The sequence below is a fragment of the Oncorhynchus keta genome, unplaced genomic scaffold (assembly GCF_023373465.1).
Source record: "Oncorhynchus keta strain PuntledgeMale-10-30-2019 unplaced genomic scaffold, Oket_V2 Un_contig_20057_pilon_pilon, whole genome shotgun sequence".
NCBI lineage: Eukaryota > Metazoa > Chordata > Actinopteri > Salmoniformes > Salmonidae > Oncorhynchus > Oncorhynchus keta.
The window spans coordinates 112,512-130,022 of record NW_026281800.1 but is presented as its reverse complement, the minus strand read 5'-3'; the positions used below and the strand labels follow the sequence as shown (position 1 = coordinate 130,022).

General features: G+C 40.0%; 1 protein-coding gene across 1 annotated transcript in view; it reads left to right on the top strand.

The window, feature by feature from the left end:
* LOC118387817 (lysosome membrane protein 2-like) overlaps positions 1-17,511 on the top strand; it is a 54,668-nt gene that overhangs the window by 15,833 nt on the left and 21,324 nt on the right. Inside the window, exons 3-6 of the mRNA XM_035776556.2 lie at positions 9,515-9,662; positions 10,022-10,213; positions 10,422-10,513; positions 12,342-12,461. Of these exons, the coding sequence (XP_035632449.2) occupies positions 9,515-9,662; positions 10,022-10,213; positions 10,422-10,513; positions 12,342-12,461 (552 nt within the window). The remainder of the gene's footprint in view (positions 1-9,514; positions 9,663-10,021; positions 10,214-10,421; positions 10,514-12,341; positions 12,462-17,511) is intronic.

Here is a 17,511-nt window from a genome sequence, read left to right as displayed (position 1 = left end):
CTGCTGTACTGAGGGGGCACAGGAGTAAATAACTGAATCGTCTGTGTGGAGATGAATGTTAGAGGTTTCAACAGATAGACCAATATTATTTATATAAATACTGAAGAGAACAGGGCCCAAAATCGACCCATGCAGCACACCTTTCGGAATATTGAAGAACTAGATTTGATACCGTCAGTAAGCTAGATACTGTAGTTTTTGAACCAATATAGGCCTATTTCAGGCAATCTTTGAACAGGGAATGTGATTAAATAAATAAAAGCTGAAATAAATAATTCTCTCTACTATTATTCTGACATTTCACATTCTTAAAATAAAGTGGTTATATTATATTTTAACCACTATATTTTAAGAATGTGAAATGTATATATTGGTTTAAAAACTACAGTATCTAGCTTACTGACGGTATCAAATCTAGTTCACCTTACGAAAGGTGTGTGACCAAGCTTTAACTCCCTGACTGATGTCTTGAGATGTTGCTTCAATATAGATGTCGCTTCAAAGTAGATGTCCTAACCAACTTGCCAAAACTATAGTTTGTTAACAAGAAATTTGTGGAGTGGTTAAAAAATGAGTTTTAATGTCTCAGACCTAAGTGTATAAGTGTATGTAAACTTCTGACTTCAACTGTTGCACATCATCTAAGACAAGTATAGCCACAGTGTTGTGTTCATGTCTCAAACCAGAACGAGAAGTAAAAAAAATTCTTAGCAGAGAGTTGGCCAGGGTCTCTAAACGTTTGGCAAGGCAAGATTGGAAAATTGAACGTTAGTTGTTCAAGTCAGAAGGCTCTTCGCCTTTATGTAGGGGGAGGACTTGTGCCATTGTCCAGTCTGCAATAAGTGGGTCAAACCACAGCAGCAAAAATGGATTAAGTGAGTCAGCCCTAGTGAATTTTTATGACATTGATCTTCAATAAGGCACTTAGTACATCATAGACATCAAATGGTTGAAAAGACAATGAGGAATGTGGATCTGGGAATGTATCGTTCTTTGCAAACTGGCTCGATGTGAGCAAAAGACTCCCTCTACTGGAATCAGAGTTTTCAGAAGCTGTTTCACAAAATAGGTGGCCCGCTGAGGAAAAGTGGTTATTAAAAGCACCACAAATGCCCATCTTATCTGATATGGAACCAGAGGCTGTCATAAAATGCTACGGTAATAAGAGGGTGGAGTTTTGACTACCTTCCAGAAGGCAGCTGGATTCCCACTATTCTCAGATCCAAAGTTCAAGAAGTATGTTGATTTTGCTTTTCTAACCAGGGATAGACATATATTTCTCAAGTGTCTGAAGGACTGCCAGTCAGACATATAATCAGGCAGCCTTAGTACAAGCTCCTGTCATTTCTCTGATAGTTCATAGGTAAACCAAGGATTAGCTCTATCCTTTACCCTTAGTTTATTTTTTCATTTTATTTTACTAGGCAAGTCAGTTAAGAACAAATTCTTATTTTCAATGACAGCCTAGGAACAGTGGGTTAACTGCCTGTTCAGGGGCAGAATGACATATTTTGTACCTTGTCAGCTCAGGGATTTGAACTTGCAACCTTTCAGTTACTAGTCCAACGCTCTAACCACTAGGCTACCCTGCCGACCCAGTCCATGCTTACCTGAAATTGAGTTGAGCAAATAAGTAAACCAATTTAGAGCCTGATCCAAGTCAGAGATATCTTAACACAAAACTCCCCATTCATATAATCCCAGAACACACAAGAATTGTTGCTAATTTAAATTCATATAATTTCTCTTTGTAATAAGCCATCACTGATCCATTTTTAATTTTCCATTGGTTTTGTCTTGTCTTCCTTCACACTTGGTTCCAATCCCATCACTGACATGTTGTTTATTTTCCCCTCTGTTTCCCTTCATGTCCTTGTCGGAGATTGTTTGATTGTATGTTTGTGGATTATGTGTTGGTGCGTGACGGGTTTTGTACCCACTTTTTATTATTTTGTATTTTGGTTTTAGAGTTTTGTGAAGCACTGATTAAACGACTCCGTTTATACCAAGTTCGATCCTCCTTCGCCTGACTTCCCTTCCACCAACACGCACCCATTACATAATGCGAGGCTGAGATTTAGGGAGCTTTTCATCTCTCATGCAGGCAACGGGACAATGGTCACTGAACACATTAGCAAAAATTCCCTTGGCTGTATACTTATGAGGGGCGTTTGTCAAAATAATATTTTTCAGGGTCTGTAGCCCTTTCCCGCAGTCAATGACCAAAAACTCCCTATTTGGCCTCATGGGGGGAATGTTATTAATATTTTTCACAATTTCATAATTAATAAAGATTAATTAAAAATACTGGCAAAAATCTGGTGTTTTTCTATATCAAAAAGTGTAGTTATTTTTTTGTATTTTGTGATGTATGTAAAGTGTAATATTTGGATGAAAATTAAATAAATGTCAACACTATATCTGACATGGAACAGGTAGTATATTTCTTAAGCCCATAACCATGTGTGTGAGCAGGGGCCCTGCCAGGGATTTTGGGCCCAAATATATCACATTGGGCCCCACCACCACAGGCCACACCAACCCTGCGCAATTGCTGTAACCACACACCTCCAAAACCCAATCGACCCATTCAAAGCTTTAAATAACTCTACCTTCACAGGCTTGCAACTCTCTAGTTGTCCAATATTTACTGTAAGATATTTACTGACAGTGAGCTGGGAAAATATAGCATTGTGCAGACATCCATGCAACATTCTGCATACAGTGGAATTCACTATTTGATGCAAGAATGATACCCTCTATTAGAAATGTGCTAAAGGACATTTTTTACAGCCTAAATGTAATTGTAATGGTAAAGTTCTCTTAACAGTAATGAATAACTTAAAATAAATATAACTTAAATATACATTAACCTCTTCAATTCAAATACATGATCATTATCATCAATAGAATGACATAACAAACTAAAATAAAAAAATAAAACCGATTTTGAAATACAGTAAAAAGATGAGAGAGGCCTGTAATTTTCATCATCGGTACACTTCAACTATGACAGACAAAATAAGGGGAAAAAATCAAGATAATCACATTGTAGGATTTTGAATGAATTTATTTGCAAATTATAATGGAAAATAAGTATTTGGTCACCTACAAACAAGCAAGATTTCTGGCTCTCACAGACCTGCTACTCTGTCCACCACTCATTTACCTGTATTAATGGCACCTGTTTGAACTTGTTATCAGTATAAAATACACCTGTCCACAACCTCAAACATTCACACTCCAAACTCCACTATGGCCAAGACCAAGGAGCTGTCAAAGGACACCAGAAACAAAACTGTAGACCTGCACCAGGCTGGGAAGACTGAATCTGCAATAGGTAAGCAGCTTGGTTTGAAGAAATCAATTGTGGGAGCAATTATTAGGAAATGGAAGACATACAAGACCACTGATAATCTCCCTCAATCTGGGGCTCCACGCAAGATCTCACCCCGTGGGGTCAAAATGATAACAAGAACGGTGAGCAAAAATCCCAGAATCACATGGGGGGACCTAGTTAATGACCTGCAGAGAGCTGGGACCAAAGTAACAAAGCCTACCATCAGTAACACACTACGCCTCCAGGGACTCAAATCCTGCAGTGCCAGACGTGTCCCCCTGCTTAAGCCAGTACAGGCCCGTCTGAAGTTTGCTAGAGAGTATTTGGATGATCCAGAAGAAGATTGGGTGAATGTCATATGGTCAGATGAAACCAAAATATAACTTTTTGGTAAAAACGTTGTGTTTGGAGGACAAAGAATGCTGAGTTGCATCCAAAGAACACCATACCTACTGTGAAGCATGGGGGTGGAAACATCATGCTTTGGGGCTGTTTTTCTGCAAAGGGACCAGGACGACTGATCCGTGTAAAGGAAAGAATGAATGGGGCCGTGTATCGTGAGATTTTGAGTGAAAACCTCCTTCCATCAGCAAGTGCATTGAAGATAAAAACGTGGCTGGGTCTTTCAGCATGACAATGATCCCAAACACACTGCCCGGGCAACGAAGGAGTGGCTTCGTAAGAAGCATTTCAAGGTCTCAACCAGATCTCAACCTCATATAAAATCTTTGGAGGGAGTTGAAAGTCCGTGATGCCCAGCAAACAGCCCCAAAACATCACTGCTCTAGAGGAGATCTGCATGGAGGAATGGGCCAAAATACCAGCAACAGTGTGTGAAAACCTTGTGAAGACTTACAGAAAACGTTTGATCTCTGTCAATTTTCTGGATTTTTTTTCTCATTTTGTCTGTCATAGTTGAAGTGTACCTATGATGAAAATTACAGTCCTCTCTCATCTTTTTAAGTGGGAGAACTTGCACAATTGGTGGCTGACTAAATACTTTTTTTGCCACACTGTAAGTATACACACCAACTAGAAAATAAGCAGCTGTAAAAGTGGAAATGAAAAATGCAAACAAAATGGAAATCAAAATGAAAAGGCCTGATAGTGGCGCTAGAGGAAAGGTCAAGTGGTCACCAAATCAATAGGTTCCTTCCACTTGGGGTCTTGATTGTACACAATACATTTTATGGAAATCCAGCCATTACCTTGAGACATATCTTGTTCTCAGTCTGTTCTCAGTCTTGTGCTTTTGGGCATCATGTGTGTAGTGATCCAATATCCATAGCCATGCTATTTAACAGTTATCACTGGCCCTTGCTCAGCCTTACTCACCAAGAGCCTAGCGCTGAGCCTTCTTGCTAGGAAAGTCACTGATCAGCTTGTTTTTCAACATCATCACTTTGTCTGTCTCTTTCTGTGCACCGTCTCTCGTTTGCTCTATCCACATCATCTGCATTGGTACTGCCGGCACTGTCTTTCACCTCTTCATCCACTTCCACACTCCTCCCTGACAAAACTGTATCATTTGAAGAGGGTCCTGGCTCTGTAGAGTGTAGATGACGCATATGATAATATATCCTATGTTATAATACCATTTGTAATAATATCATAACCACAATTTCAGTTGCAACCATTTTGTTGACTTAAATTAACTGCATGCACCACGAAAAAAATGAAACAGCACTGAATATTGACCCAAATTCCCTGCAGTTGTGTATCACTACCACTAGATGTCAGTAAACAACCATATTTCAGTCTGCATCAAAGCCATGGAGCCATACCTTGGCCATATGACTTGAAGGTACTATTTTAACTTTGGCTGTCACTAAATGCTTCAAACTGTCCAGCATCCAATAGACTATTGGCTGTTTTTGTTTCATATAATGATCATCATGTGGATAAATAATTACAGTGTTTGAATTCTTATCATTGAAGAGGATTTAATCATTTTTCTTTTTTTCATAATAATAAAAACAAATGTATTCCCACAGACCCCCTGCAATTATGCAAAATGACATGGCATTCAACACAATGCTGCTCACCTCCTTCTTCAGTTGGGAGTAGGGCTGGTTCAGGGGTATGGGGATGGGGAGACAGGGCTGGTTCAGGGGTATGGGGATGGGGAGACAGGGCTGGTTCAGGGGTACAGTGCCTTGCGAAAGTATTCGGCCCCCTTGAACTTTGCGACCTTTTGCCACATTTCAGGCTTCAAACATAAAGATATAAAACTGTATTTTTTTGTGAAGAATCAACAACAAGTGGGACACAATCATGAAATGGAACGACATTTATTGGAATACTTTCGCAAGGCACTGTATGGGGATGGGGAGACAGGGCTGGTTCATAGGTATGGGGATGGGGAGACAGGGCTGGTTCATAGGTATGGGGATGGGGAGACAGGGCTGGTTCATAGGTATGGGGATGGGGAGACAGGGCTGGTTCAGGGGTATGGGGATGGGGAGACAGGGCTGGTTCAGGGGTATGGGGATGGGGAGACAGGGCTGGTTCAGGGGTATGGGGATGGGGAGACAGGGCTGGTTCAGGGGTATGGGGATGGGGAGACAGGGCTGGTTCAGGGGTATGGGGATGGGGAGACAGGGCTGCTGAGCCTGAAGCTGCACCTGTTAGGCCTAGCACCATGCAGGGGCAGGAACAAATGATTTAGTATGAATAGCTTGTTAATATTATATTAATGATGATAGGTTAATAATTTAATATTGATTTTTTTTAACCTGATGTCCTAATACATTTTTAAGGCCCCTGTCAGTCACAGGCCCTTAGAATCATCCTAATGCCCCCCTCCATATGGCGCCCCTTTGTGTGAGGTGTATACTTTTGTTTCAAAATATATTTGTTTATGTCTACTAAGAATCATTCTGTGTGACCCTGATTTAGCCCACTGCAGTAAAAGGTTAAAGTTAAGGCGGGTTGGTTCAGTTATCTGCTGAGTTAGATTTAGCTCAATGCAGATATATTTCAGCCTATCAAAAGCTGGCATTAACCAATCCAGATTAGGATCACCCAAAATTAATAATTCAGATTTAGCATAGTTAGATTGCAAGTCAGAGCACATGTTGAGGCAGAGGGAGGGCGATAAATTCCCACTAGCATAAATTCGGCATTGTTAACAAGAGAGAGATACAGAAACATTTAAGTTGTCGTTTGTAAATATGGAGACAGCTCCACCTCTGTCAACTCTATTGGATTTAAACACATTATAAACAGTCAAAGACACATCAGTATCCGGCAGTCGTAATTAGCCAAGTTTCAGATATTACCAGAATGTCCACAAATAGATATATTGTCTAGAACTGTACAAATGGGCCTATGCCTGGAGCTGGTACGTGGGCTAAAACAAGCTGGTTACATGTTGCGGGCTATACTGATAATACTGATAATTTATGTTTGGGCACTGGGCCTACGTACGACAGCTACAGCCTCCATGTTCTTGCGTAAAACGATAGGAAGCAGCCTGTGTCCGAGCTTCAGGATAGCACAATGTTTTTGCATTGGGAACGAAGATGTTTCTCAGATATATATTTATTATGGATCCCCATTAGCTGAGCTACTCTTCCTGGGGTCCAGCAAAATTAAGGCAGTAATACAATTTTAAAAACATTACAATACATTCACAACAGATTATGTGTGTGTCCTCAGACCACCACTCTACTACCACATACCTACAACACAAAATGCATGTGTACGTGTGTGTATAGTGCATATGTTGTGGTATCGTGGTTCTGTAGCTCAGTTGGTAGAGCATGGCGCTTGTAACGCCAGGGTAGTGGGTTCGATTCCCGGGACCACCCATACGTAGAATGTACGCACACATGACTGTAAGTCGCTTTGGATAAAAGCGTCTGCTAAATGGCATATATTATTATTATTATTATTATATGTTATCGGGTGTGTCTGTGCATGTGTTTGTGTCTCTTCACAGTCCCCGCTGTTCCATAAGGTTTATTTTTATCTGTTTTTTAAATAACATTTTACTGCTTGCATGAGTTACTTGATGTGGAATAGAGTTCCATGTATTGTATATATTGTGCTCCTCCCATAGTCTGATCTGCTGCCATGTCTTCTGGTGGCATGTCTTGTGGGGTATGCATGGGTGTCCGAGCTGTGTGGCAGTAGTTCAAACAGACAGCTCGGTGCATTTAACATGTCAATACCTGTCATAAAAAAGACAAGTAGTGATGAAGTCAATCTCTCCTCCACCTTGAGCCAGGAGAGATTGACATGCATAATAGTCATTTTAGCTCTCTGTGTACATCCAAGGGTTAGCCGTGCTGCCCTGTTCTGAGCAAATTGCAATTGTCCCTCTTTGTGGCACCTGACCACACCACTGAACAGTAGTCCAGGTGTGACATAACTAGGGCCTGTAGGACCTGCCTTGTTGATAGTAAGAAGGCAGAGCAGCACTTTATTATGGACAGACTTCTCCCCATTTTAGCTACTGTTGTATCAATATGTTTTGACCATGACAGTTTACAAACCAGGGTTACTCCAAGCAGCTTAGTCACCTCAACTTGCTCAATTTCCACATTATTCATTACAAGATTTAGTTGAGGGTTTAGGGTTTAGTGAATGATTTGTTCCAATTCAGTTTCTGTAATAGCTGACGTGCAAAGCGTTGAGTCATCCGCATACATAGACATGCCAGCTTTACATGCCAGTGGCATGTCGTTAGTAAAGATTGAAAAAAGTAAGGTCCGTCAGTTTTTGTAAAAGAAAGAGAGAGACCCACACTAGGAGAAACCCACACTCAGATGCAATAATTGAAAAACATAATATCCAACGTTTCGACAGACAAGCTGTCTTCATCAGGGTATAATGGCAAACACTGCGGGTGACCAGTTTATATAGTATCAAAGGTGTCTCATCATGGCAGAGACCAAAGGGACCAAGGGTCTTTAAATTAACGATCCAGGCAGCCTCTTGTTTTAACAATAAATATATGATGCCCCCCCCCCTCTCCTAGGGAGACCTATGTGTGTGACACTATATAAACTAGTGATCCACAGTGTTTGTCATTGACACACCATACCTGACCTTGTTTGATGTTTTTATTGTTACTGGTATTAGTTTTGAGGTTGCTTTGTCAAGTTGCTTTGACATTGGATCGCAATCAGGATTTTGCAAACTGCCAGATGGTGAAGCATGATTCCTCACTCCAGTGAATGCGTTTCCACTGCTCCAGAGTCCAATGGCGGCGAGCTTTACACCACTCCAGCTGATGCTTGGCAGTTTGACAGACTAATCTGGGTTTGGTGGATGCCAGGAGAACACTACCTGCTCAAATGCATAGTGCCAACTGTAAAGTTTGGTGGAGGAGGAATAATGGTCTAGGCTGTTTTTTATGATTCAGGCCCATTAGTTCCAGTGAAGGGAAATCTTAACGATGCAGCGTATAATAACATTGTAGATGATTCTGTGCATCTAACTTTGTGGCAACAGTTTGGGGAAGACCCTTTCATGTTTCAGCAGTAACAATGCCCCTGTGCACTAAGCAAGGTCCGTACAGAAATGGTTTTATATAAGCCTACAGTTTCTTTATCTGAATCTCTGATATTCAAATTGGGGTGGCAGGGTAGCCTAGTGGTTAGAGCGTTGGACTAGTAACCAGAAGGTTGCGAGTTCAAACCCCCGAGCTGACAAGGTACAAATCTGTCGTTCTGCCCCTGAACAGGCAGTTAACCCACTGTTCCCAGGCCGTCATTGAAAATAAGAATGTGTTCTTAACTGACTTGCCTGGTTAAATAAAGGTAAAATTAAAAAAATTTAAAAAGTGCTATACAGAAACCCAGACTAAAAACCCAATCAGCAAGTAATGTAGATGTAGAAGCACAGTGGCTAGGAAAAACTCCCTAGAAAGGAAGAAACCTAGAGAGGTACTAGGCTTTGAGGGATGGCCAGTCCTCTTCTGGCTGTGGAGATAGTACATGGTCATAAAGGCCAGATTTTTCTTCAAGAAGTTCAAACGAACAGCAGGGTCATTCAGAGGTGTGTTCCATAGCGGCAGGCAGAACAGTTGAAACTGGAGTAGAAGCACGACCAGGTGGACGGGGGATTGCCAGGAGTCATCAGGCCAGGTAGCCCTGAGGCATGGTCCTAGGGCTCAGATCCTCCAGGAGGGAGATATTGACTTTCCCCATGTCTCCTCTGTCCCAGGGAGTACAGGCCCAAGGAGAATGTGACCTTTTTAGAGAATGGGACAAGGGTCGCTGCCTACCAATGCAAGACCTTTGTGTTTCTGCCAGAGAGGTCAGTGGGTGATCCTGACATAGACATGATCACAACCATCAACATCCCAGCTGTGGTGAGTAAAAGTGTGTGTGTGTTTACACTGTTATGAGCTCTTATTTTTCTCTTCTAAAGCCAACTATCATGTTTAGTGTTGTTTATGTAATGGTTTAACAGCTCCTAAGTTGAAGCATACCATTAATTTCCAAATTTTTCGCTGTTTTCTCTTTTTTCTTGTTGTTATTTTAAGTAGTTGTTTTTTTGTCATTGTGTTTGACAATAAGTAATCTCTCCCACCCTTTCCATTAACCCCCTCTCTCTCTCTCTCTCTCTCGCTCTCTCTCTGTCTACCCCCTCTTATCTCTTTCTATCTCCCCTCTCTATCTCTCTCCCTCTATCTATCCTACACTCCCTCCCCCTCCCTCCTCTGGTCAGGCTGTGATGAACAAGGTAAAGGATAGCTTCTGGAAGAGTTCTTTGGTGTCTATCTGGATGAACTCCTTGCATGTGGGCATGTTCATGACGCACTCCGTCAATGAGCTTTTGTGGGGCTTCAAGGACCCTCTGCTGTCCCGCATACACCCCATGAACCCTGAGATCGACGAGTACTTTGGCCTCATGTATAAGGTAGGTCAGGGAGTGAATATAAAATACAACATCTGACACACTCAACCTTTTTTAAGTTCTGTAAAGAACCATTTAAACTGTCTACGGTCCTTGATACCTGTTGTGTCTGCTGGTGGTTACCACTTTCACCTGAATATAAAATATTAGTATAATAAAATAATATTAATGGCCTTTTAGAATGATTTTCCTTCTCTTTTCCACTCTGTAGAAAAATGGAAGCAATGATGGTGAAGTTGTTTACCATACCGGGGAGGCAGACTTCATGGACTATGGCAGGATAGCCAGATTTAAAGGAGAAAGGTACTGAAACATAGTGGCCATATTTGGGGAGTTTATCCCATTCTTCTCTGCAGATCCTCTCAAGCTCTGTCAGGTTGGATGGAGAGCATCGTTGCACAGCTATTTTCAGGTCTTTCCAAAGTTGTTAGATCGGGTTCAAGTCCAGGCTCTGTCTGGCCACTCTACTATAAAGGTCTGATTGGTGGAGTGCTGCAGAGATGGTTGTCCTTCTGGAAGGTTCTCCCATCTCCACAGAGAAACTTTGGAGCTCTGTCAGAGTGACCATCGGGTTCTTGGTCACCTCCCTGACCAAGGCCGTTCTCCCCCGATTGCTCAGTTTGGCTGTGTGGCCAGCTCTAGGAAGAGTCTTGCTGGTTCCAAACTTCTTCCCTTTAAGAATGATGGAGGACACTGTGTTCTTGTGCACCTTCAATGATGCAAACATTGTGTGGTATACTTCCCCAGATCTGTGCCTTGACACAATCCTGTCTCTGAGCTCTATCCAACAGTTGCTTCAACCTCAGGGCTTGGTTTTTGCTCTGACATGCACTGTCAACTGTGGGAACCTATATAGACAGGTGTGTGCTGTTCCAAATCATGTTCAATCAATTTAATTTACCTCAGGTGGACTCCAATCAAGTTGTAGAAACATCTCAAGGATGATCAACAGAAACCGGATGCACCTGAACTCAATTTCGAATCTCATAGCAAAGGGTCTGAATACTTATGTAAATAAGGTATTTATATTTTAATACATTATGGGGTATTTTGTGTAGATTAATGAGGATTTAAAAAAAAAACATTTTAGAATAAGGCTGTAACGTAACAAAATGTGGAAAAAGTCAAACAATTTTAATACTTTCTGAATGCACAGTCTTAAGATATTTCTTAAAAGTGTCAACAGTTTCTGAAGCTCTCAGATCCTCTGTAAGACTGTTCCAAAGGCCAGGACCATAGTGACTTAAAATTAAGGCAGCCTCACCAAATGTTTTGGTTCTGATCTTTGGAACGACTAAACGACCAGTGACAGAAGATCATGACATGTTTTGGGGTGCCATGCCGAACAGTGCATTAGAAATCAATGAACCAATTTGTAAATCAACAGACCATCCTTCAAAAATAATTCTCAAAAGTTGACTGCTGGATCCTCATTAGTCAATTCTTTAGAGAAATAAATGTACAGCACTCCAAAAGATGCTGTGTTGTAACTGCCTCCTACAATACATACTGCACATCATCTTCCCTGAACACACACTGGACATTCTGTCCAAGATTTATATCTTTATTCTAATGATATGAAACCCATCATTGAGTAAGTGTAAAGGACTAGAACAGAACAGTCCATCTGTTTCCTAAGAACTTCTTCATACTGCCAGATAGAAACAGAGGACAGGGTTATGACCCAAATGGCACAATGTTCCCTATGTAGTGCACTACTTTTGACCAGAGCCCCTATGGCAATTTGGAATGTAGACTGCAGCCCCAGAAATAGAGACTCCCCAGTGGCCCCTGGCCTAGCCAGAACCCAGAGCACAGAGCTGTGTGCTTGACACATCCTAGTACTTAGCCCAGTTGGAAAGATCTCAATGAAGGCTTCCTGTTAGCTTTCTTCTAATGTAATAACAGACCTACCAGTATGTATCATGCAGCACCCTTTCCTTCCCCCTTTGATTAGATAAAGCACAAATGTTGATTAGCTTTCTTTAATATGTTGACTGATAAGTCACACAAGCCTAAACAATCAAGCATTGGGCTAGATGACGATTTGTATTTAATAGGTATCATAAAGATGTACATGTATATTTTTTCTTTAATGAAGTTACATTTAGAAATACATTTTGTGTTTCAGCAAACTGAGTCTGTGGACATCTGAGCAGAGTAACATGATCAACGGTACAGATGGCAGTGCCTTCCACCCCTTGCTGTCCAAGAAGGAGAGACTGTACATCTTCAGTCCTGACCTGTGCAGGTAGGCTACAATACAGAATCTTACATATCAGAACAGAACAGATGTCTCACTAAACTGTATCTCAGAGGTCACTAAAATGCACACATTTTGACAGGGTGGGGTCAAATCCAGGAAGTATTGCTTTTATTTATTTATTTTTTAATTTAATTTTTTTAAATGAGGAAAGTTAAATGACCCCAACTCTGCTAAACAGTATGTCAAAGGTCAGTATTGAATATATACAGTTTTACTTTGGTAAATGGATCCCACAAGAAAATTGTAAGTTCAGAGCGATGTTGCTCATTTGAGTGATGGCCTGTGGTCTCATGTGTGACTTTTGTGGTAGTTTCTTTACTATCAAATGAGGAGAGACAAATTTATCACAGAGTATATCAGAGTTATACTTAAACAAAATCTTTATTCTCTTATTAATAAGGGTCAATACAACACACACATATAAAGTGAATCGATTGAGTGAGCTATGATAATGATAGCTGGTCGACGAATCACTCTCAGATGATTCATTGAGAGCCCAGAGACAAAGGTACAAAGGTCTTTTATAGCCAAAATACACCTCCTTCAGTCTGCATGACAAACAACAGATGTATGGAATGGGTCACAAGGTTAAGATTTGTATGAAAGATACAAAGACTGTATCTGCTGTAATCACTGTTATCATTGTGTAGAGACCAGGGTCTGGCCCCGAGCCATCTCTCCCTGGTACCTTCCAGTCAGGCGCACAGACACTAATCATGCTATGGAATGTCGGCTTGTTAGGTTTATCACTAATCCATCGTAAATCTTCTGTCATTGTTAAATCTTCCAGAGGCCCATCCTCAGTAGAACACACACAGATGAGTGTTTTAACAACCCCTTATTCTGTGGCATAAAACAACCATTTGATGCAATAACAGTATTACAACATAATCTTGTAATTTATCTCACATTCCCCAATGTTGAGAGAAAATTACAAGATTTAAGAACATTAATTCACTTGTAGAAAATGCATACATTCTTCATAAAACAAGAAGCATAAAAGCAATAATTCATTGCATGTATTCCTGCATGTGACAGGCTGCTATAGCACTGGCTCAGCCTTTTCCAAAGAAACTTAGCACTGTCTCCCATTTCAACCTCCAACACAATGTGTCTGGGGAGGTCCTGATACACAGACACCTGCTTGCAGTTTATATGATTCAAGGCTATATCTTCATAGACAGTGAAAATCTAATATTTAATGCATAATGCAGTGCATGCAACAATGGAATTTAATAAAATAAGCTTTCGTTTTCTATCACACTCTAATGGATCAGCAAGGTGGAAATAACTATTTCCATCCCAGAAACTAAAATCTTGTTGGACAAATCTAGGTAGTGGCTCCTGATTTAAGTCAAATGTATTACGTTTGTGCCTAATGAACATGACCCAAGACAAGCATCATGATTCCATTATTTATAAGGCCACTATTTATTTATATATACCTATAGATAAAAAATATTAGGATCAGTTTCACTCTCCGGATCAGAGTTCACCCTTTCCATTCACCAGGGCATGCTGAGAATAGTGTCAACATCTTTAGCTCACAACAGCAATCAAAACAATCAATACATAATACATGAATTGCTTCACTCATATAGTTATTAACATATTAAACTCAAATCAATCATTCAGTTTTAAAAATCATTCAGTTACCAAATCAAATCATAATTAGAACCCAATTCATTATCCAACTAAAATGTAGAATGACATTGCTCAGTGATAGGACCAATCACTTAAAATCCTCAATTTAACACACATCGACATTGGCAGAATGTACATGTATATTAACATACATTATAATTATCCTATAATTCTGGTATTAACATGGTATTAACATTCTTATCATGATTATAATTACAGATCAGTGTCCTAATATATTCTTAATCTAAATTACTATAATTTTAGCAGTGTGTAGAGTGGATGGCCCATGATAATGTTCCAATTTCAATGTCTCTCCTGAGCCACCACTACCTTTACCACCCATTATGTCTGCTCCAGTTTCCACTTTTCTGCTTGCGGCTATGGAACCCTGATCTGTTCACCGGACGTGCTACCTGTCCCAGACCTGCTGTTTTCAACTCTCTAGAGACAGCAGGAGCGGTAGAGATACTCTTAACGATCGGCTATGAAATGCCAACTGACATTTACTCCTGAGGTGCTGACTTGCTGCACCCTCGACAACTACGGTGATTACTATTATTTGACCATGCTGGTCATTTATGAACATTTGAACATCTTGGCCATGTTCTGTTATAATCTCCACCCGGCTCAGCCAGAAGAGGATTGGCCACCCCTCATAGCCTGGTGCCGCTCTCGGTTTCTTCCTAGGTTTTGGCCTTTCTAGGGAGTTTTTCCTAGCCACCTTGCTTCTACACCTGCATTGCTTGCTGTTTGGGGTTTTTGGCTGGGTTTCTGTACAGCACTTAAACAATTGTTACCAAATACTAATTGAGTGTATGTAATCTCTGACCCACTGGGAATGTGATGAAAGGAATAAAATCATTCTCTCTACTATTATTCTGACATTTCACATTTTTAAAATAAAGAGGTGATCCTACCTGACCTAAAACAGGGAATTTCTGTCAGGAATTGTGAAACTGAGTTTAAATGTATTTGGCTAAGGTGTATGTAAACTTCCGACTTAAACTGTATCACTCAAGGTGTGTAAACTTCAATCTAAAACCTCAGAGGACAAGTACCTCCCCCATAATTTTGACACATGACTATGTGAGTAATGTGTTAAAAAATAAAACAGTACTACTGGTTTAAAAAATTTAAAAATATTTTCAAATAACAAATTCAAATTAGCATCACTACCCTTAATATCTCCATGAAGAAAAATAATTGTACCCATACGGTCATAGTAAAATAGACTTAAGGCAGCCTACCCATAGTCAAAGGCAACGCCTTCTCCTTCTTCACATTGGTCCAAATCACAAATATGGCTAACTATAAACTTCATCATAATTATCAATATTACAAATTACTTTCAAATCAGTATTACAAATGACCTTAAATGTATTATCCAAATGGCTTTCCAGTGAGGGTGATCAAACCACACATGAAAGTCAGGACAGAGGTCAGAGGTCATACAAACCCTTCAAATAAGTGTTTCTTACTATATTAGACTAATTAATAAAAAACAGTCAAACATTTCATACATTTCGTATCCTAGGGTTCCAGTAAGTTTTCAGTACTTGTCTTATCAAAATAATTAATATGTTCAATTAAAACTCAGAAAATAATAACTTCAGAAAAATCCATGTATGTGTGCCCCTTTAAAAACTTCTCTAGGATAGGGGGCAGCATTCGGAATTTTGGATGAAAAGCATGCCCAAATTCAACTGCCTGCTACTCATCCCCAGAAGATAAGATATGCATATTATTTAGATTAGATTTGGATAAAAAACACTGATGTTTCTAAAACTGTTTGAATCATGTCTGTGAATATAACAGAACTTATTTAGCAGGCGAAACCCTGAGGACAAACCATTCAGATTTTTTTTTTTTAGGTCACTCTCTTTTCAATGAGGTTTCATTGGGAATCAAGATTTCTAAGGGACCTTCTTGCAGTTCCTGCCACTTCCACGGGATGTCAACAGTCTTTAGAAATTGGTTGAGGTTTGTCCTTTGTGTAATGAAGAAGTACGGCCATCCAGAACGAGGGTAACTTGAAGTGTTCTGTTAGATAGTTGTGCATGACCAGAAAGCTAGCTACAGTTTGTTTGCAAGTTGGAATCTGTGTTTTTCTGGATCAAACGCGCCAAATAAATGGACATTTTGGATATATATCGATGGAATTAAATGAACAAAAGGACCATTTGTGATGTTTATGGGACATATTGGAGTGCCAACAAAAGAAGCTCGTCAAAGGTAAGGCATGGATTATATTTTTATTTCTGCGTTTTGTGTCGCGCCTGCAGGGATGAAATATGCTTCTCTCTCTCTGTTTACGGAGGTGCTATCCTCAGATAATAGCATCGTTTGCTTTCGCCGAAAAGCCTTTTTGAAATCTGACATGCTGGCTGGATTGTGTAGCTTTAATTTGCTATCTTGCATGTGTGATTTCATGAAAGTTTGATTTTTATAGTAATTTATTTGAATTTGGCGCTCTGCATTTTCACTGGCTTTTGTCCAGGTGGGACGCTAGCGTCCCACATATCCCAGAGAGGTTGATACCTTGGCACAAAGACAAACAGAACTCACTAAACCCAAATGAAAAAGCACACTCACAACAAATCAAACAGTATTTTAAAACACCAACAAATAGACATAACAAGTGTGTTGTGTGTGGGTATTTGCAAACCTTAAGGTAAAAACAAACAATAAAGGCCAGGCCTTATTTAATTTGGTAGTTTACGGTTTCAATCTCACACACCGCTCTCCCCAAGACCATAGCCCTGTGAAACATTTCAAAGAGAGAAAATGACTGCCCCCAATATGCTGGAAAAATAATTCAATTTCATTAGCATTCACTATACTAATATCATAATCAGTAACCCAAAGGTTTATGATAATGATAAGTCCTTTTTATACACATTGTTTTAAGAATTAGGGAAGAGCTGATACACTATGTCCCACATCGGCAAAATGTCCTTTGGCAATGACCGAAGGATCAAGTCAACTGGATGTACCAGTTTTGGGGTCAATTCCATTTGGAATTTCTGTTTAATTCCACATTGGAAGAATGTTAATCTCTCATGAAAAATAAATATATAAATGTAAAGTTAAATAAAGTTAAAGATCTAGTTGTGGATTTCAAGATTAGTTAAACTTAAAGATCATCTGGAGTTAGCATTAGGGTTTTGGTCAATTACATTTGGAATGTCAGTTTTTGCCCTGAGTTAACTTATTTGAAATTGATCAGAAACCTGGGTACCAGTACCCCAGGAATCTCCAGAAGTAATTTCCCCTGTGGGTGACTTGTTGTGAGTGACATGACCTGTGACCCCTTGACTAACCTATGCATTTACATTGGAGGGTGTGTGGGTAGAAGCAAGTGTAGTTCAACACATGTTCACCATTACACAGC